This window comes from Camellia sinensis, chromosome 9, assembly GCF_055761805.1.
Source record: "Camellia sinensis isolate YWXY chromosome 9, ASM5576180v1, whole genome shotgun sequence".
NCBI classification, from domain to species: Eukaryota; Viridiplantae; Streptophyta; class Magnoliopsida; order Ericales; family Theaceae; genus Camellia; species Camellia sinensis.
The window spans coordinates 145,217,672-145,240,061 of record NC_138969.1 but is presented as its reverse complement, the minus strand read 5'-3'; the positions used below and the strand labels follow the sequence as shown (position 1 = coordinate 145,240,061).

The following is a 22,390-nucleotide window of genomic DNA, read 5'->3' as shown; positions in this document are numbered from 1 at the left end:
ATTCTTAGGTTAATCTTTGCTTAATTTGTAAGTGACAATAAATGAAGAAGAGTTGGTAACGATAAATAATAGGTTAATCTTTGCTTAATAGTGAATCTCACATATAATAGAACTTATTTGATTATTTATCTCACAGGTTTCTCTTATTACATAAAAATAAAAATAATATGTGCAGTCGGAACATAATTAATTAGTTGCCAATGAAAAAGACATTAGTCTGAACATTTCAGCATTTGAAGACATTAATTAGAAATGACACCTTTTGGGGGCCGTGTGTTTTAGGGTGTAATGGATGAGAGGGGATTAGGACGAAGATGTGATTATTTAGTGTTATGTTTGTTTGTAGAGTTGGAGAAGGGATTATGATGAGGGAAGGGATTAAGATGAAGGTTGGAAGGGAGATTGGGATGGAGTAGGTAGATGTGGTATTAGAAAAATAGTGAGGGGATTAAAAAAAAATTATTATTTTTATTTTTTACATATTGGGAATTTTTTTTAAACATTAATGTTTAATTTTTTTATTTGTTTTATTATTTTATATAAAAATAATTTAACAATTTCTACACTAATAACTATCATCAAAACAAACACAAATTTACTTAATCATTTCACTATCAATCCCTTTACAATTTTGTTTGCGATGACTTTTCAATGAGCAACTGACCAAGAACTTTACCTATAATTGAATTATGTTAACTGATTTATTTAGAATAATACAGTTTACAATACACTAATTTTAATATCCTCTTTCATGTAATCTTTTACAAGTGGCAAATTAATAAATAGAAAACAAAAAATAAAAATATTTATCTCTAAATTTATAAATAATAAATAATTATTTAAGCCACATAAATTATGCGCAAAAACAGCACAAAAAAGCACATCAATTCTCAAATTATAGGGAAAATTACACAGGCACTCCATACAATTGTCTATTATAGGTTCCCACTATTCTAATTGTGTCCATTTTGATATAATATATAAAAATATATATATATATATATATATATATATAAAAATTAAAGGTAAAATTAATTCAACTGGAACTACCAAAATCAAATTAATACAAAATCTAAATTATAAGAACCACTTGTGTAATTTGTATTAAAAAAAATTATAAACATTTCATAAAATTATACCAAATAGGACTTTAATGCTCTATTTTGTTTATTGGAATGTCAATGTAATGTAATGATTCTTTAAGTTTTCCTATAGAATGACCATTCATTTAAAATGCCGGGAGATTATTTCATTTGTAATATATTTAACATTATTTTTTGAAAAATCCTATGGTGTGCACCACCTTACCAAAAAATGGTGTAACTTTATTACAAAATAGATAATTTCATCATAAATTGACATAACAGAATATCTAAAATTTTATAGTTGATGTTACAAAAGTTTATAGTTTGATTTTTGTTACGCCCATTTGTGACGATATTACATATTTTGTGATTAATTTTACAAAATTTTGTAATAAATTTACACATTTTTGTGGTAAGGTAGCATTTTCCTTATTTATTTAGGCCTCGTTTGGCAAGTGACTTTTTTAGCCAAAAAATCAAAAAGTTACTAAAAAAATCAAAAAGCCAACAACCTATATCAAAAAGTCAAAAAAAAAATTTTTTGCACATCTTTTTGTAAAAAATCAAAAATTCATTCGAAACATACTAGTTTTTTTTTATATCATATTTTAACTAAAAAGTCAAAAAGTTACTAAAAAATCTGTTCCCAAGTCTAACCAAACATGAAATTATTTTGATGGAATAATCATTCAATTCCACTTCCTTCTAATAAATCAAACACTACTTTAACGTGCAATTTTATGTGATTATTACGTTCACTTTTTTGGATAGAATTCTAAATAAAATTTTCGAGTAAGTAGAATTATTGTACTATATATAATCATCTCTATTCTCATCTCATCCAAGAGCTAGCCATACACAGAGAGTTGAAGTTTTTCTTCATATCATTACATTTCTTTATATGTAATCACATTTCAGAGTTTCACCAAATATGAAACCACAACATAAACATCTTCTACAACTTACACTACTTTTCATTGTCTCTGTTTCTCTTTTCATGTCAAAACTTTCAAGAGCTCAAACACTAACAGAACAAAAGGCTTCGAACCACTCAATCTCTGCTGTGTTCGTGTTCGGAGACTCGACGGTCGACCCTGGAAACAACAACTACATTGAGACGGTGTTTAAAAGTAACTTTCCGCCTTACGGGAAGGACTTTCCCAACCACATTGCCACCGGAAGGTTTACTAATGGCCGCCTAGTGACCGATTGTATTGGTAAGCTTATTAGGTAGAAATGATTTAAATGAACTGTAAAAACATATAATTATACGAAAATTTTTTATTATCATTTTTTAACTTATAATAAATTGCACCAAACAATCTTTACATGAGCAAGTTATAACGTTTTCTTTATTTTGAGAGTTTATATCGTATTGTTTGTTGAAATTTATTAGACAAAAATATAACTTAAATGAAAGGAAATAAGTTGATTATATAAAAATTGAGAGAAATGATTTTAATTTCTCTCTTTTCTGATTTTCCCATTTTAACTTATAATAAACTTATAATAAACAGCAACATATATACTCAATGTAAATGAGATCTATACAATTAGATAGGGGGCCCCGTTTTCATTTGAAATATATGGTGAAAAATTATTTATGTATATGCTAGAAATTCACTATTTGAATTTTTAAATTTATTTGTAATGATATAATAAGAAAGTTAGGCCCTACATAATTAAGTATATGATAAATTAAAAATTGACATATAACCTGTTATATATATCATCGTAGATTAAATTGTGAAAAGTTAATTGTGGATTTTAACCATTTTCTCATGTGTATTCTTCTTGATGTGAATTAATGTAGTAGTGTGAGAGATTGATGCGTATTTTAAAAAGTTAATTAAAAGTTATTTTTTAATTTTTAATTTATCTTTTTTTTCATAAAAAAAAATTAAAAAATTAATTTTTAATCAGCTTTTCAAAATACTCGAAAGCGCAAGAGTAATGTGGTTTTTGTGGGTATGTGTTTGTGTTTGGAACAGCTTCGTATGTAGGAATAAAAGAGAATGTGCCTCCGTATTTGGATTCAACGCTTACCATGGAACAGCTCATGACTGGTGTCAGTTTTGCCTCTGCTGCCTCTGGATTGGATCCCCTTACCCCTCAAATAAGCGTCTCTCTCTCTCTCTCTCTCTCTCTCTCTCTCAAAAGCTTAATCCATGATCCACAAAAATAGAATAATTGAAGCGTACAAAATTTAAGAGGAAATATTATTTTATCCCTTAAATTTTTACTTATTTTTTAATTTGATCTTTAAACTTTGATTATTATTAATTATATATTTAAATTTTTAAAATTTTAATCAATTTTATTCATACCATCACATTCCTTCTATAAATTAACAAAATATGTTAATATAGCACCAAAATTCATTTAAAATTTCATTTTACTCTCTAAACTATATTTTAAAAATTAATTTGCCCTCCAAATATTAAAAAAAATTAACTTAAATATTTAATAAACAATTTGTTATCTCACTAATGAAAAAAATTAATTTTTAATTAATATATACTTTGTAAAAAAATAATAACAAAATACAAAAATCCTTATTTAGAATTACCTTGAAACTATGAAGTATAGATAATTCGACAAACATATTGTACATGTATCAGGTACTTACCAACATATGATATTTCTACATACGTATCGGGGGCACAGAATACGTACTCAAATTTTTCCATCTTAATTTTTGGCGTACCTAAATATATCTAGTATATACCCAAGTCATATCATATCTCAGTCGAAACAATATTTTCTTTTACTACAAAGATAAAATTCTTTTTACTAGACTTCTTTTTCATTTTTAGTTTTGTGCTTAGTATGGTTTTAAAATTAAACTATGGTTTGTAAATTATTTAATATAATGATATTTAATTTTGGTTTATCTTTTTTTTTATAATAAAAAAAAAAACAAAATTAAATATCATTAAATGTCAATATAAATGTCAATTATACTTGTACTTTTAGCATTAAATGTTGTATATTGGATTTAACAAATTAAACTATTTAATCAATTTTTTTATTATTCTAAATTAAAAATAAATATTTTTTTGCAAACGCATTAAGCCATATCCGTACCCTATTTATTTATTTATTTTCCCTTGCTGACGTACCTATATCATACTAATACAAGTACTCATACCCGTATTGTGCTTCACAGGTCTCAAATTATCTTGAGTTGATCTTGGAGAAATTTATTGAACCGAAAATTTCTTTGCTACTCTATATGTGTGTGCGCGCTTAATTGTAACTAGTTTATTACTCAAATTAATTTTAATAGAGTTGATCGACTAATAGTAATTTCACAATTAAGTAGGAAAAAAATTTCAAAATTCGTTATGTGTCTAGTACAGATACGACATGTTTGTCGAAATACCTATGCTTCATAGGGCTATTTTGGGAACTTGGCTAAAAGTTACTTTTTTTGGTTAGTAGCAAAAGTCAAAAGTTGGCTTTTTTGGCTTTTTTTTCATTTGGCAAGTTGGTTTTTAGCCAACGGTGCAATTACAATTTTACCCCTCATGGGTCACAATGTGTTACATAGGTTCAGTTGTAAATATTTTAAATAAATGGGGGTAGTTTAGTCATTTTATTATGATTTGACATCATAAACAAATATTAATCAAAAAAGTCAAAAGTCACTTTTTACCAACTTCCCAAATCATTTGTCTAAAAAAGCCAAAAGCTTGGTTAAAAGCCAAAAAGTCACTTTTAACCAACTTCCCAAAACAACCCATAGTCTCAAGATAATTTTAAATGAGATTTTTTTATTTTTTTGCATAGTATGTATTATTTAAATTTTATTTTTTTTATTATTGAGATAAAAAAAATGTGTTAAATATTTAAATTTAATATTTTTATAGTAAGGGGATAAATTGATTTTTAAGGTATAATTTAGGGGGTAAAATAAAATTCCAAATGAATTTTGGCAACACGTTAGCACATTTCGTCCAATTGTAAACGGAATGTGACAACATGAGCCAAATTGATTAAAGTTTCGAAACTTTAAATATAAAATTAATATTAATCAAAATCTATGGGTCAAATTAAAAAAATGCGTGAAATTTGAAGGACAAAATGTTATTTTCTCAAAAATTAATTAAAAAATTAAACATAACTCTTTTATATAAAGAGTATAAGTCTTACAAAAGTGTAGACTCTTTCTTATGTGAGAGGTTTATGTCTAATCTTAAGGTAAAAATTTATTTTTGGGATTAGACTTTTTCAGTAATTTTTTGATTTTTTAGTTAAAATCTGAAGTAAAAAAAAAAATAGTATATTTTTTACGAAAAAATGTGCAAAAAATAGAGAGAAAATAAAATTTTTGATTTTTTTGGTAGAAGTTGTTAACTTTTTAATTTTTTTTTAATAACTTTTTGACCTTTAAATTAAAAAGTGATATTGTCAAATGAGACTTAAAAAAAAAAAATAATAATTACGAAGTACAGAAAAAATCCCAAAGACTGGACCGTTCACTTTCGGTTGTAATTTATGGCATGACCTACTTTACTAATTCGGTTTTTTTATTCATTTATGATTTTTTTTAATAATTTGAATTATATAATTTATTATATTTTATAAAATTGACCGTATATTTGCAAAATATATTTTACTATCCATTTATAAAAGCATGAATTTGATTTCTTTTGGTAGATAATATTCGGGTCATAAAAATAAGCTCTATAATTGGCCTAGAAGACCAGAATGAACAGTCTAAGTTTTCAGTCTCGTTTGAAAAAAAGTAGGACTCCATAAAAATACTCAAAATCACTTAGAATTCAAAATAGATAGTTTAGATTTGTCATGGTTGTGTCTCACAAAATGCACCCCGACACGTTCAAATTTTTAATTTTAGTTTTTTTTTATTTTTTATAAGGAAATAGCTTTTTTTTTTTCTTTTTTTTGTATGAACAACAATCCTATCTAGTTCCCAGCAAACGGGCTGTAACATCCATGGTTAGGTGTGGTTTGGTTTGCAAATATTTGGAAGTATTAAACCAACAAATTTACTATTTTTATTGCATTTGATGTACTGTTTGTATTACTCTATCGACCCCTGCATTGAAAGCCAAAATTGACTTGCTGGATTCTTTTCTTTTTTTTCTTTTTTTTTTTTTTAACAGTAGTATTAGAAATACAAAAATCAAATATAAAACCAATCATTTGTGAGAGGACTGTATCTTAGTTTGTGTTTGATTTCTATATTCAATATTACTGTTTTTTCACATTTATCCTTGCTCCCTTACTGAAACTCCACTCTGTAGGTGCAATAATGAAACAACAATGCTAGGTATCATGAAAAATCTTTCATGAAAATAATCATGAAAGTTTTGTGACTCTTGAATTACACTTAGAATAAAGCACCACACACTAATAAAAGTAATTCAAAGATCATAAATCTTTCATGATCATTTTTATAAAAAAAATTTCATGATCTCTAATTTTTCTCATAATAAAACTTCATTTTTTATATGTCAACCTCATAATAGAGGTTCGAATATGTGAACAGTCACTTTATTGAAACTTCATTTTTTATATGTCAAATAAATTTTATCATTAGTTTCACTTATATCTATTTATTTTTTATATTTTTTTCATTCATATTTATTGCATGTCGGTAGGTGCATGGCAGAGTTTACACGCATGCCAACATTAAAAGAGGCAACTTTTTTAGGTGATGTTGTGTACTAACTAATTCATGCTCTGTCAAGTATCAACATAATTACCAATAATTCAAGACTATATATAACAATTAAGGCATTAATTGTTTAACAACAATTTTTGTAGGCTTTTCAATAGTAACAACACACTGGTCTGTATTTTCATATTTCAAAGGCATAAAAAGAAAAATACTTTTTATGACCTTTCAAAGCCGGTTTAAAAAAATTGACAAAGCTAGCTTGAAAGTCTGTGTCAAAGGGGACATTAATCCAAATGTTTCATATTTATGAAAATTATTAAATATTTTTAGAATACTTATGTGAGGTTATCAACACTTTAATATTATTTGTCTAAATTTTTTAAAAAATTTACCTGGAAATATTATTTTGCGGTTCAGATCTAGCTTAAGTGAGTTTTGATTTGTTAAATTTGAAGATCTCAACTTCACAATTGATGTATAGTGGGACTAAGTTATGCCTATTTTAGTGATCTGAATTGTTCATCTGATATGACATATTACAAAATATTGGGTTGATAAAAAATAAGTAATCACATAACCAGATTACATATATATTATAATAAATAGACAATTTATTATTAAAAATATGAGTAACTTAAAAATACACCTCCTGAGGTTTACATAAAATACAAATTAGTTCTTGTGGTTTTAGAAATTACAACTCGTCCCTTAAAATTTGTAAGTGCATAATAAATTATTCATTTTGTTAATAAATCATTAAGTTAATTAACAATTTTAATGATGTAAAAATATTTTCAATTAACAGGTTTAATAATTTTATTATTGCATATGAGAGTAGTTAAAATTTCATTTTTTCAATTAATTCTATTAAATAAAAAATTCTAATAAGGAGATATTTGTAATTTCTAAAACCACTATGGACAATTCAAATCATAAGAAAACCTTAAGAGATATATTTGTAATTTACGCTAAAAACATTTATGTCTAATAGATAAAAAATAATCTAATAGTATAATAATCGATGTTGGATCAAATTTAATTTTTACAGGAATAATTTGATTATATAAAATGAACAATTTAGATCATCGATGATCTTCAACTTCAGCGAATCAAAACACATCTAGGACATAAAACCCACAGAATAATGAAGGGTTGTTTCTAGGTAAATTTCTTATCTATGTGATATTCACTTGTCGCACTTTTATCGACACATAATTGATTGGAACACCACGTACCATATTACACTTCGGAACTACTAGATAATTACTATATGCCTTGATTAATGATTAGAAGTAGAGTAATTTAAGGAGAAATAGCCTCATAGTGATAGTTAGGAAAAATAATTACAAAAAAACTAATAAAGGTTATAAATATTAAGTGAGCGGGGTCACTGCATGTGCCCCTCCCTGCTGTGTTTTGCTGTGCCGTGAAACGGCACAGTTTCATCCCCTTCTTTCTTTTTTTTCTTTTTTTTTTTTTTTTTTCTTTCACACAGTTTCATCTTCTTCTTTTTTTTTTTAATTTTTATTTTTTTATTTTAGAGTTTAGAGTTTAGAGTTTAGGATTTAAGGTTTAATTTTTAAAATTTATTTTTTATTTTAGAGTTTAGAGATAATTTTTTTTTTATTTTTTTATTTTAGGGTTTAGGGTTTAATTCTTAAATTTTTATTATTATTTTTTTATTTTAGGGTTTAAGGTTTAGCATTTAATTCTTAAATTTTTTTTTTTTGTTTTAGGATTTAAGATTTAATTTTTAAAATTTAATTTTTTTATTTTAGGGTTTAGGGTTTAGGTTTAATTCTTAAAATTTATTTTTTTTTATTTTATGATTTAGGGTTTAGGGTTTAATTCTTAAATTTTGTTTTTTATTTTATTTTAGAGTTTAAGGTTTAGGGTTTAATTCTTAAAATTTATTTATTTTTATTTTAGGATTTAGGGTTTAATTTTTTATTTTATTTTAGGGTTTGGGGTTTAGATTTAATTCATAGTGAGAACATGAAAAAAAAAAAAGAAAGTGAAATTAAACCCTAAATCCTAAACGCTAAACTCTAAAATAAAATTAAAAAAAAAAAAGAAAAAAAGAAGAAGAAGATCAAACTGTGTGAGAGCATGACAAAAAAAGAAAACACAGTAGGGAGGGGGCACAACAGTTAAAATAAAATAAAAAATTTAAGAAATAAACCCTAAACCCTAAAATAAAATAAAAAACAAAATTTAAGAATTAAACCCTAAACCCTAAACCGTGAAATAAAAAAAAAAATTAAGAATTAAACCTAAACCCTATACCCTAAAATAAAAAAAAAATAAAAAACAAATTTATCCCTAAACTCTAAAATAAAAAAATAAATTTTAAAAATTAAATCTTAAATCCTAAACTCTAAACTCTAAAATAAAAAAAAAATTAAAAAAAAAAAAAAGAAGAAGATGAAACTGTGTGAAAAAAAAAAAAAAAAAAAAAAAAGGATGAAACTGTGCCATTTCACGGCACAGCAAAACTCAGCAGGGAGGGGGCATAGCAGTGACCCCGCTCCCAAATATTAATAATTAAAATCATAAACTTTCCACCTATGTGTAATAACTTTCAAAATCTACCCTGAATGGTAATTTTCCCATAACTTTACATAATAATTTTTTGATGGGTTTGTTTGTGTTTCAGGGTGTACTTTCAATGACAAAGCAAATGGAATACTTTAGGGAGTACAAAGCTAGGCTTGAGATTGGCATTGGAAAGAAAAGAACCCAAAATCTGATCAAGAACGCCGCGTTCGTCATTAGCGCCGGTACAAATGATTTCGTCATCAATTATTTCGGTCCACCAGTTCGCCGCCAAAGCTACACCGTTTTGAGCTACCAGCAATTCTTGATTCAACAGCTCCTACACTTCATTCAGGTTAGTCTGCCATTAAAGTTAGGGTCCGTATGGATAAATTTGAATTTCAAAAAATTAAGGAATTTGACATTAATTATTCAAATACAATAATTCAAATTTAAATATAATAATTTACTTATGAATTTTAAAACAGAGTTAAATATCTTTACCCTAATAGATTTGAAATAACTATGGAAAACTAGTTGTTTGAAATAATGCTATATACAAAATTTTTACTAAAATATATATATCTTTTAGTTCAACTAATCTTGTGATATTGTATTTTTTATTCATCTAATCTCAAATTCTTGATTTGAAATCCACTCAATTTTGTGCGAAATTAGGCCATGTTTGATATCTGAGTTAGGTCAACTGCGAGTACGCGTAGGATTAATTAGCTAATAAAATTACTTTTGTGTTGGAAGATGTAAGGTTAATTATATTTATTTATAGATTACTATGATAATATTAATTAATTGAAATTAAATTCATAAACTTACTTTAAAAAAATCACATTATATAAAAGTACTTTATTACTTTTGTTAAGCAGTAACAAAATAATCTTTCAATCTCCAATCTCATAGTGTAGGGTACCCTTTCTATGAGAATGCTAATTTTGTCATTTGGGTTTTCACAATCAAACATGATTTATATGGAGTGTATAAATTATTAATCTAATCCTTCTGTAATGTCCCAAAAAAATAACACAATATAGACTCATCAACTTTCAATTATATAATCTTGTTTTCAAATCAATAACTTCCATTGTTTAATATAAACAAAAAATAAAGCTTCAATATTAACATCATCATCAAATCTCCAACATTTGTATTCATTAAAACTCAAGAGATTTACAAAAAATATTCAACATGCGGTTATACATTCAATATTCCTAGAATATGAATCTATAACAAGTGACATAATATGACATTTACAATTCAATGCCCTTAAGGGCTACAATTTCCAAGACTTATGCTTGGTTACACAAAATAATGGTTTTGAAACCCATACAAGTAAAGCATTTGGCTTGTCAACAAAATTACAACAAAAGGAAAAGAGCCTTATGCTCTCAAAATACATTCCACGCCTTTAACTCGGCAGGATTACCATATCCTTTCCTACACAAAATTTCATAGGCTGAGCACAAAACCCAGTAAGAAAAAATCTTAACAAAGTATATACATTTTATGCAGTCTCCTAAGATGATTGCATGTGTCATATCATACTCAAAACATATATCTCTATCTTTCAAAAACCTTGTACTCAATGCAATTTGAAAACACAACAATTTAATAACTTCAATTTAGTTCAAAAGGTGGTAAATACGACTCAAGTAATCCATAGATTGGTGTCTGCTAATAGGCATATCAAGCACTATCAATCACCACTTTACCGGTTGCTAACCAGAAGGCACGTGACACCTCCTCCGCACATATTTTCGGTCTTTCATCATGAACACTTAGGCCAACTTAACCAATACTAAACTGCAACCCCTATCTGGACTTATCAATGTATTTACCTCAAAACAATTCAAGATGTTTTTATTTCGCAAAACAATACCTTTCTCAAAGCAATAATTTTTCAACGAAAGATTCAAAATCAATTGTAACAACGATTAAATGGAATGGCAATGCAAAATGTAACGATGCATTAATGTAGTTCCATTTTTCAATTCTATCACACAATCCTCCATTGTGATCAAATTTTCACATCTTTTATCAACATAACACCATAATATATTTCCAGGAGATAATATAACAATATCAACATACATGTATTCTCCACATATTAATAATCATATTCTAAACTAGGTTTCCAAGACAAACCAACAATAAGCTATTACTCAAGCTTCCCAAATCAACAATTCTCATCTTCTCATGGAATTTCCTCATTTGATACAACTATGCAAAATTTCTTTCATCAATTACTCACATAACAATGCATCAAGCATAAATTTCACAACATCTCAACTTTTTTTCAAAATTTCCAAATTCTAGGGTTTCCACAAAAACTAGGTTTTTGCTCCATCTTTGAAAAGATTTTTCTAAAACAACACTCACAGTTTAGCCCATACTTTCAAAAACTTTGGAAAAAAATAGAGAAAATCCACTTTTAGTATCATCTAGGGTTCATCAACCCAAAATCATGATCTAAATATGTAAGAAATACTCCAAACAATCATAGACTTACAAAAATATATATACGACTCAAAGATTATCTCTACCTCAAACTTGGAAGAGGAAGGAGATGAAAACCCTAAAGTTCAACGTTGATGAAAACTCGATTCAATCGGTGTAAATATAGCGTTCGTCGCCCTCTTCGATTTGGTGTAAAAAGCTCTCTCAAATTCTTAAAGATTTGAGCTAATCTTAGAGAGAAGTTTGGATTTAGGCGTGTTTGTTGAGAGAAGGAAGAGAAAAGATGAGCATAGAAAGAGAAGTGAAAAAGTGCCTCAACACGTTTTTGGCATCAATTTTGAGGAAAATAGCTCAAAATGCGAAACAGACTCATTGAAATCCACACGAGCGGTTCAAATTCCGCACGAGAAAATTCTGATGCTCCACGGGCGGTTTGCTCTAGAGAAGAACTCAGAAATTTTCACAAAATCTGCTTGAGCGGAATACAGAATCCACACATGCAGTTTTTTGCCCAGAAAATCTAGAAATCCCTATGTGAATCTGCTTGAGTAGTTTCCAAATTTGCACGAGCAGTTTTGCCCAGAAGCTCAGAAATTGATTTTGTACTCCGAAACAAGTTCCAATGTCCAAAATTCAAAAAATTTAACCCACGAATGTTAAGAAAGGTTAAGTAGGAGAAGAAAAGAAATCTCAACAACCCAATATGATTATCAAAGCGTCGAAAATAAAACAAACTATCTTACTACGTAATACCGATCAAGTCCAAGACTCGAGACATCACACATTCCTTCCCAAACCGGCAATCGAACATAACCTAATGGTTTTGTAGTTCTTTGAATGACAACGTGCCACATCAAAAAAATAGAAGAACCAAGAGTTGGGATTTGAAGTTAAAAACAATTTAATTTTAATTTTGCTCATTTATTTCCAAATTCAATGGTTGGCCAAGTGAAAAGTTGAGTTGTGGTAAGTGACTTAAGAAACTTACGTCACAAATTCAAATTCCATAAAATGGTAAACCCTATTGGACCTGGATTTGGTAAGAAACTATATGTACTTGGAGACTATTCTAGTGTGAAAGGTGAAATTATCTCCATATGTCACGTCCCGAATTTTTATTACTCGAAAACATTACCAAAGCCTGTAATTTAGGTCCATTTTTATTTTTATTTTTATACATAGACAAATATCTATTACACTTGAGTAATAGAAATACAATAATACATGTTCTCTCTCTCAATGAATATTACAATGACAACCATACATGCCAATCTCCTCCTGTGCTACAAATAAATAAATAAAAATACCAAAATCCATTTCCTTTATATCTACTATAATGTTATACAAATGGACTCAAGAACTCCATAAATCTTCAATCAAATAATCCAAACTTTCTTCCTGTAAAAAGATAAAACAACAACGGGGTGAGCACTAATGCCCAGTAGGAACCTCATAGTTCTCAATCAATAACTAGCACACAGATATAAATGATCATGCATGCAGGGTGATACCATATAGTAGAGTACCGTTTTATAATTTCAAAATATCATAAGTAGAGTACGTTTTCCCAACAACTATTTGAACACCTCTAAGAAAAACCTTAAGCCATTAAAACCATCCCTTAACTTTAGGAAACCATAGATCCTTGTGAAACAAACATATTTAAGAAAACAACATCATTTAAAAGTTATTAACCAATTCCCAAGATATTTCTTATTTAATTTCCATTTTTAACACTCCTCTTTTCCTTTCATTCTTCTTTTCTACTCTTCATTTTTAATTTAAAACCCCATAACTTCAAGTTCAGTTTCCTTTTTGACTCGCCAACAATTCTCTTATGCTCGATTCACACCGTTAATTACACACGCAAAGTTTCATTTCAAGATAACACAATATTAATAACCCCTTTCAATCCAATCCTTTATTTAATTGTAGAACAACGGCTCACAATTTACTTTTATTAACACAACTACTTCATTAAGTTTACCATCATAGACTATAATCCTCATATCTACTTTTGGTTTCCATTATTTACAAATAATGCCTATGCACGTTTCCTCTTTAAACCAAATTCCACATCAATATGTAATTTCACAAATTCATCACAAGCAACAAATAACATCACCAACTCAACACACTACTCAACACATAGCTCAACACAATCCACCTTTTGCCGACTTACTACGACGGGATAGCAGGCACCTAATTCATAACACTTTCGACCTTTCGCCGGCTACTATACGACGGGAAGTGAACTCCCAAAACCATTTTCATAAAAGCCATTTTCTTTCAAAAACCATTTTTCAACTTTTTAAAACCATCCCCCACATTTGCCGGCTTCTATACGGCGGGATGTGGGCACCCAAAACATTTTCGAAAACCAACCATTTTTATAATTAATTTCCATGTTCTTCTCAAGATTTCCATTTCTCAATAAAGCTTCCAATCTCAACACATTTCAAAACTTTCAATTTTAGACAAAGGGGGTGGTAAATACAACACTGGTAATCCTTAGGCTGGTGTCTGCAAGTAGGCTCTACGAGTACTACCAAACTGTCATTTTTACTGGTATTAACCGGAAGGCTCGACACCTATCCTCGCGGCTTTCGGGTCTTTCACCCTGGACACTCAAGCCAACTTATCAAATTCATCTACACACCCTATCTGGACTTATCATCGTATTTACTCCATCAACATTTCCGTTAGTTCTCATTACAATACCAATTCTTTCACGAATGTAAATCTTTTCGATTTAGAACCACAATGCACAATAGTAAATGGAATGATATGCAATGCAAAAATTTCCATTGTTCATAACATTCCTTCTCAAGTCAACCATATACCATTAACTTCCTCATTTCACAAGTCATAGCAACATGGTCTCATCAAGGACTACACATGAAGTTTTCAAAACCATTTCTCTAACTCAATATTTTTAAAAGATTACCATTCTTGCAAAACACATTATGGAATTTACACTCATTCATCTTCTATTCAAAGAAAGAAAGGAGTTTTATGAACATTTCCATGTTCCCCAAAAATCTCTAAATTTCTAGGGTTTTCACCAAAAACCAAACATTTCCCATCCCCATAAAGAAACCCCAGTAAATCTTCCTCCTGACTTGAATGACTAAACAAGCCCACTAGGAATTTAATAAAATGATTCGAGATTAAACCCATTTTGGAAACTCTACATTTTAGATCACAAAAACCAAAATCAACATAATTAATACAATTCCACATAATCACCACAATTCAACACATCTTAACTCAACACCACTAATTATAATTCAAAGTGTACTCCTAAATTTTCATTTCATCATTTCATCTCAAGGCTCATGTTATCCATATCGTTAACTAATCCTTTTTCCCAAATTTCATTTCATATCAAAGCATTATTTACAATATCCATAAATAAGGTTCAATCGCTAATTTTTAACATGATTCTCAAACACTTCCAAAATTCAATTAAACTCATGTATATACAATTCAATACCTCAATTTCATGATTCTACTTTCAATTTGGGCAAACTCATTATTTATCATCATGAATCAACTTAGGGCTTTCAAGAAAAATCTAGAATTTCAAGAAAAATTCAAACTTCTTAAACCTTTACTTTTTATTCTAATTTTCCCATTAATTATACACCCTAGGTCCATAATCCATAATCTAAACCCAATAATAGAACCCCAACATTTCAAACCCTACCCCAAAATTTCATGATTTAACACTATATGCTCAAAATGTAGATTTTGCATTTATATACTCCAAAATACCACAAATCTATCTATTAATGTAAGCATTGAAGGAGAACTAGGGCCCCTAGCTCAAGATTGGAAGCTACGGGTGAAGACCCATTTTCAAACTTCAATGAAATCCCCAAAATAATCGGTCAACGCCTTGATCCTTGCTTGTTCTTGAACCTTGATGCAAGATCCATGGTGGATTGTTGGTAAGAATGGATGAAATCAAAGCATTGGGGGCTAGGTTTTCGGACATGGAGGAGGGGAGAAGAAGAGAGGATGAAAAAATGAAGTTTTTGGGCCAAAATATCACCTTATACTGTTTGTTAGCGACTTGGTCGCTCGAGCGAAGAAGATCTCGCTCGAGCGAGAATACTTTCAGCACAAAAATTCAAAATTCAAACAGGTGTAACTCTCTCGTTCGAATTCCGTTTTAGATCGTTCTTGTGTCCAAATTGAAGCCCCGAAAACAAGCTTTCCAATAGTTCTAGCCTCACATTCAAATTCAAAGTATGGAAGGAGAAAAGGGCAAAAGAGTGATGGCTGGTCAAAAACTCAAACTCAAACTTGGGGCTCTTTATCTAATCTTACCTAAATACCTTGTCGAGGCTTCAATCAAGGTTCCAAACATCACCCAAGGGTCCTCAATTATAATATTTAAAGTTCACTTGCCAACCCATCAATATCAAGAGTCCGACAACCGTACAAGTTTTAAGGTGACGGGCACCACTTTACATCAATCCAATGTGAATTAAAATCTAAGTCATTACAATCTTCCCACCTTAAGAAATTTCATTCTCGAAATTGCATCTGTTCTAACAAAAATAGCAACAACTTTATGCTCACCAATTCTTAACAACCCCTAGTTTACAACAAAGCATGAGAGCACCCACACATATCCACCAAACCTTGACAACTTTCAATTCCACCTCACTTCAATTTTAAACCCAAAAATACAAAGTGTTATACCATAGGAAAAACAATATGACATGTCTCTCTTTTTTACTCTACAAAGAGAAACCAAATGTCAGTGATCGCCCCTACTAATTGGCCATAAAAAATATATAAATTGTTTTTAAAAGAGAATTCTTGGTTTTCCTCTTATCTGCCTTTGTGCTTTACCTGCTTGTCCTTTTAAAGTTGTTTGGTTTAAATCTCATTCATCGATTATCTTTTGATCGAAGGATTCGACATTCATCTGGCTTTGGCCGGGCAAGTTGCTAAGTTGCTTTAATCCTTGATCGTTAGATCTTTTTCATATTGATGGCTAGGATCATGTCAGACATTAGTGGCCAACTTGCCAAGCATTTTATGTGTAAGATTAAGTTGATCGGATAACCTTACTTTATATTAGACCCAACCTATGCCTCTGTTTTTACTGACTTGTGTCTCCAGCTGTTGGATTGAAGTTCAATACAACAATCCTTTGTTTTACAGATCTTTCTTTTAGAAGAATATCTTTATGTTTGATTGCCCTTCACGCACCTGGATTTATACCAATCTGTTGTCAATTGTCTTCTATGGGCTTTAAGGAGTTATTTTGGGGTTTCCCCTCTTTTTTGGACACCGTTAATGGATTTGAATTTAGACTCATATTTTTTTCTCCACATCTAGCAAATACACAAACACTTAAAAAAAAAATTAAAATTAAAAATATCAATCAATATCAAATATTGGATATCATATTATGTCATAAGATAATAAAAGTGGGCTCATATTAAACTAACACATTGATTACATATAAAATTATATTTTAATTTTAATACTTAAATTTAGGAAAAGTTATTTTGTCCAAATAGTTCTTGGAGTCAGTCATTTGTGTTGTGTGGCTACTAGGCCTACAAAAATATGGGATTGGTGAGGTTATTCCATCTTGTGGACTAGGGGTCATATATCTACAACAATTGGTTGTATAATACATGCCTGATGTACATGTTTGTGGGTGACTAATTAGAGCGTCGTGGTGAGAAATTTGACTTTGATAGTCATCGAACCTTATTCATGACATGGGTCCTTCTGATTAGAGCATGGTGGTGAGAAATTTTACTTTGATGGTAATCAAACCTTATTCATGACATGGGTCCTACTAATTAGAGCATGATGGTGAGAAATTTGACTTTGATGGGTCATCAAACCTTATTTATAACACTAATTTGTTGGTGTAGCAATTAACCTTATTTATGACATTGGTCCTTCTAAGTTGGTTTTGCAATTAAGAAGAACCAGCCCAGACTTACCCCACAGCTGCATCACTAATTTCAAAAAATAAAAATAAAAAGCCAAAGATGGTACCTCAGGGTATGATGGCACTTATAAGTCAATATAAAAAGTTGAGTAATGGTAATTTAGTAGTAGTTTTAAATTATACGTTATTATAATTTTTTGAGACAATTACCAGAAAAAAAAAAAAAAAAACTCAAAGTTTGAACATTTTAACAAAATAAACTTATAAAAAGATTATGATTTAAATTGGCAAAATTAAGAGTTTAGAGTTTATTTTGTTATGAGGGTCAAACTTTAGGATTTTTTTTTTTTTTTTTTTGACAAAGATATCATTAGTATGTTAAAAGTTAGATTGCAATGCATGTTAATGTCTCTTTATAGACTCGAACTTGAAATCTCATCCTAGAACCTAAATACTCTCTCCATGACTACTTTTGCTACAACCAAGTTCTATAATTATAATTATAATTATTATTTTTATTGACAAAAAAATAAAACTTTCTCAGGCACATTGTTATATATATATATATATATATATTACCTCTTTAAATATGCAAAATAACCGTATCTCTTTTTTGCACAATAAAAAAAATATGTGACAATTAATTAGCCAAACAAGGTTAAGCTAATAATAATAAAAAAGTAAAACAATAATCATAAAAATTAACTTATTAGCATTATTAGACGGTGGTTATTTGTTGTGAAGCATTTGAATTTCGCCTTTTTTGAGAGATTTTTTTTTTTCTGTTCTTATCAACATAGAGTTGGAAGTTGGTGGTTATTTATTGTGAAGCATTTGAATTTTGCCATTTTTGAGAGATTTTTTTTTTTTTTTTTCTGTTCTTATCAACATAGAGTTGGAAGTTGGTGTAGAGGGTCAGAAATTAAGATCTAAATTAAGTATGGGCCTAAGTGTTGAGGTCACCCTTTTTAGGCGACCAAGAATGACTTAAGGAGTATGGGTTAAAATCCAAGGGAAGTGGGTTAACAATGGGCCGGAACAAGTCCGACTCGCCAAGGGTTCGAACAGACTCCATGAAGAAAAGTGTCTAAGTGAGGTTGCAGAAGCAACACTTCCAGCGGGCAAGTTGCGGAGGTACTTTGTCTCAGCGCCGCCATCCCCAGTATTATCAGTACTGCCGCCATTCCAAGTATTGTCGGTGTCGTCGCCAGTTGAAGTTGCTGAGGGAAAGAAAAATCGAAGTAACTAAGTTACAGAGGCAGCATTTGCAGCGGTCAAGTTGCGGGGGTACTTTGTCTCAGTGCCGTCATCCTAAGTATTGTCGATATCGATGCCATCCCAACTATTGTCGATGCCGCCACCATTCCAAGTATTTTCAGCATCGCCACCATCCGGAGTTGCTGAGGGAAATACCAACCGCCTCAACTACAACCGTCACAACTAACTTGCGAAGGGAACACATCACCAAGGTGATAGCAACCTTTGGGAGAAGCTTCTCTTCCACAAGCAGAGGCTAATGCTTGGCGCTAATAGCAGGCCGTAGGGCTTACTGATTGGAGTCGATATCATCCCTAGAGATACCAGTATACTATGGCGACCCCGCGAAGATGGGAGCAAGGTAGCCCAAGTGCAAGGGACTCCCTTTCTATTTACCCAGATCATGAACGTGCCTTGGTTGCACAGGCAGGACCAAGGAAGCCTTCTTTGGCTTGGTGTTAAGGCACAACATGGCTGATAGTAGGCTTGGCTGTGACTTTCGCCTTGAGAAGCTGGGAGTTTGTGGTTAGGTGGCTAAGGATGGAGTCTTCGCTGAGGTGAACACAAACATAGCCGATAGTAGGCTAATGAAATCCTAATGTTGTATGTACTAGCTAAATAGAACTGAGAAGGCAAGTGCAGCAGTAAGGTTTACCACTGCAAGTGCACTTGCTGAGGTTCAAACTGAGAATAGAAGTGCAGCGGCAAAATACTCTTGCCGCAACGGCAAGATGCTGAGTATCAAAAGGTAGTTGCAGCGCTAAATACTCCCGCCGCAACTACACTTGTTGAGGCTAAAAAAGGTACTTGTGGGGGCAAACAGATAGTACACAGTACATGCAAAAGGACACGTGACACCTTCAGCTTGGTGGCTCAAGGCAGAATATTTAATGTGATTCTTAGGGACACCTGTCTTCTCTCTATTTGGCCACTTGGTGTCCTCTTGGTACTAAGGAAAAGCCTATAAATAGGACCTAACTTTTCAAGGTCCAGAAGAGAATTATTAGGGATTTGGGGGAAATGCTGTCCATTTGTGCACTGCCATTTATTTCTTCTTAAGCTAATTGCTTTACCCTCACCTAACTACTCATCCTCCAGTCATTCTACCATTGTTAGACCATTAGCATAGTTTGCCTCTCTAATCACTACTCACATCAAACCTCCCTTACAGTTGGAACTTAGAACTTAGACGCGAAAGCTGTAAGTGGACCATCACCCATTTTATGAAAACGATTTTTGGGGGCCTCCTTACCCACAGAAGATTTCCAAAATCACAAGTCTTATAATGTTACTATCACCTCATATTGATCGAAAGTCTAAAGAGCAATTTGAAATGGAAATCAGGAAAAAAAATTACGGTCATAAAAACATAATGAATGAATTACGCAAGACTATATTTCGGTTAAAACATTGTTTTTTCATTCTTTATTTTTATTTTATTTTCTCTTCACAAATTTATATTTGAATTTATAATTCAAATTATATTTTACATATTTTTTTATTTTTGTTTTTCATTTAAAAATTCTATTCAAATTTAAGATTCAAACACATCTTATAAATACATTTTTATGAAAACAAATAAAAAATATTACTGTATGATTTAAATTGAAAAGGGTCAAATTCCTTTTCTTTCTTTTTTTTTTTTTGTGTTTGTAATTTTCTCAAAAAATAATTATTGGAATTTTATTTTTTCAGAGATTGAAAATTTTGTTTTCGAAAATTATAAATGTATTTTATTTTTTCATTTCTTTTACAGAACTAATTTTTAATTTAAAAAAATAGAAAAAGATTTTGAAAATCTAATTATTTTTTTATTTATGTAGGATTTAGGGGACCAAGGGGCTCGGAAAATCGCGATCGTTGGCCTACCTCCAATGGGTTGCTTGCCTGCCGTAATCACCCTTTATTCAAATGATTTGTTTCATAGACGTGGTTGTATCGAATCATTATCCTCCATCGCTAGAGATTACAATCGGATGCTCCAAAATGAAATACTCAAAGTCATGACTGTTGGTGGGCCCCTTATCGTTTACGGCGACATATATACACCGTTGAGCGACATGATCCAAGGGCGCAAATATGGTGAGTGGATCATATTATTAAATGGGCTCCCATTAAGTGGCGTAACTCACATGCAAGTCTTGTGTCTAAACTTCCTGTGAATGTTTGCTCATAAGTCTTATTTATTTATTATTCTTATTACTTTTTAATTTACCAATCTACAAAAAGTTCTAATGTTAAAAAGGAATTGTTTTGGTAAATTCATACACTTAAGAAGTATGAATTTGTGCAAAAATCTTTCAAAAATTCACAGAATAATAAAAATAAAAAATAATGAGTAATGCTACACATCATGAAACAAGTGTTATGAAAAGCTTCATAAAACTAATCTAAAAGTGATTGCATAACATACAATAAAACATTACAAACTAATTCAAGGATAGCGAATCTTTATGAAGGATTTTCATGATATTTCCTTCATGATACCTAACATTACTAAAAAAATTTATATTTTAATATTTTATTGTATTCAATGATTGTTTTAAAGATTTTTATACAAATTTTATATTTGTTAACTGTTTGTAAAAAGAAGAAAAAGGAAATTAATTAAAATGTTAAATAAAAACTCATAAAAGGATTGTTGAAAACTCCAAACCAAACATATATATATATATATATATATATATTTTATTTGTTTGTGCTTATGTTAAGAAATTTAGAAATTTGTATATTCTGAATGAATACTCCTAAATCCCTAAACAATACATAATCAAATATTACCCAGAATTATGAATGTCTATAGTTTTCCAAAATTATTGAGTACTATATATGGGTCATGAATCAATAATTTCTCAACAACTCAGGGGTTATCATAAATGTCTAACTAGCTGTACTCTTTTTTATTTTTTTATTTTTATTTTTATTTTATTTGTGGTAGGTTTTGAGGAGGTGAACACAGGTTGTTGTGGGACAGGGTTCATGGAAACATCATTTTTGTGCAATCCCAAATCAATTGTGTGCCCTGATGCCACTAAGTATGTGTTTTGGGATTCAATTCATCCAACTGAGAAGACTTACTCCATCATCTTCAATTCCCTTCGTTCCACCATTGATTATGTAATAGGCATATAATAAACCTCAACCAACATTTATATCGCTTTTTGTCTCATCTTTCATTTTATATTTATCTTACATTATCACACCAATATTTAGAAAAGTATGAAATAGAAGATGGTACAATGAGCAAGATAGATAACTCGTGCCAAAATTATAGGTGCATCCATTTGCATGCCAAACCGTAACTTGATTTTGTATTAATTCGTGCGTGAAGTGAAATTATCCAAGTTGTTACACAAAATTAAATCAGTATAATTGTATAAAGTTACCTAGTAATAAGGTAAAGCGGTGTACATGACGCTCTCTTCAAACCAAGGACGGAGCTAGGATTGTGAAAGCGGAGGA

General features: G+C 30.1%; 1 protein-coding gene across 1 annotated transcript; it reads left to right on the top strand.

Annotated features, from left to right (window-relative positions):
- The first annotated feature begins 1,918 nt into the window (after positions 1-1,918).
- LOC114316890 (GDSL esterase/lipase At5g45960) lies at positions 1,919-22,145 on the top strand. The gene is made up of 5 exons (XM_082887747.1): positions 1,919-2,302; positions 3,077-3,207; positions 9,392-9,625; positions 20,752-21,010; positions 21,867-22,145. The coding sequence occupies exons 1-5, from the start codon at positions 2,017-2,019 to the stop codon at positions 22,058-22,060; spliced, it is 1,104 nt and encodes a 367-aa protein (XP_082743873.1). The 5' UTR covers positions 1,919-2,016; the 3' UTR covers positions 22,061-22,145.
- The last annotated feature ends 245 nt before the right edge of the window (positions 22,146-22,390 follow it).

What these genes read in the sequence shown, in the direction of transcription:
- LOC114316890 (XM_082887747.1), top strand. Translation starts at nt 2,017, where the DNA reads ATGAAACCACAACATAAACATCTTCTACAACTTACACTACTTTTCATT. An exon ending in CCCTTACCCCTCAAATAAGC is followed by an intron (nt 3,208 to 9,391) that starts GTCTCTCTCTCT and finishes TTTGTGTTTCAG; the next exon opens with GGTGTACTTTCAATGACAAA. An exon ending in AGCTCCTACACTTCATTCAG is followed by an intron (nt 9,626 to 20,751) that starts GTTAGTCTGCCA and finishes TTATTTATGTAG; the next exon opens with GATTTAGGGGACCAAGGGGC.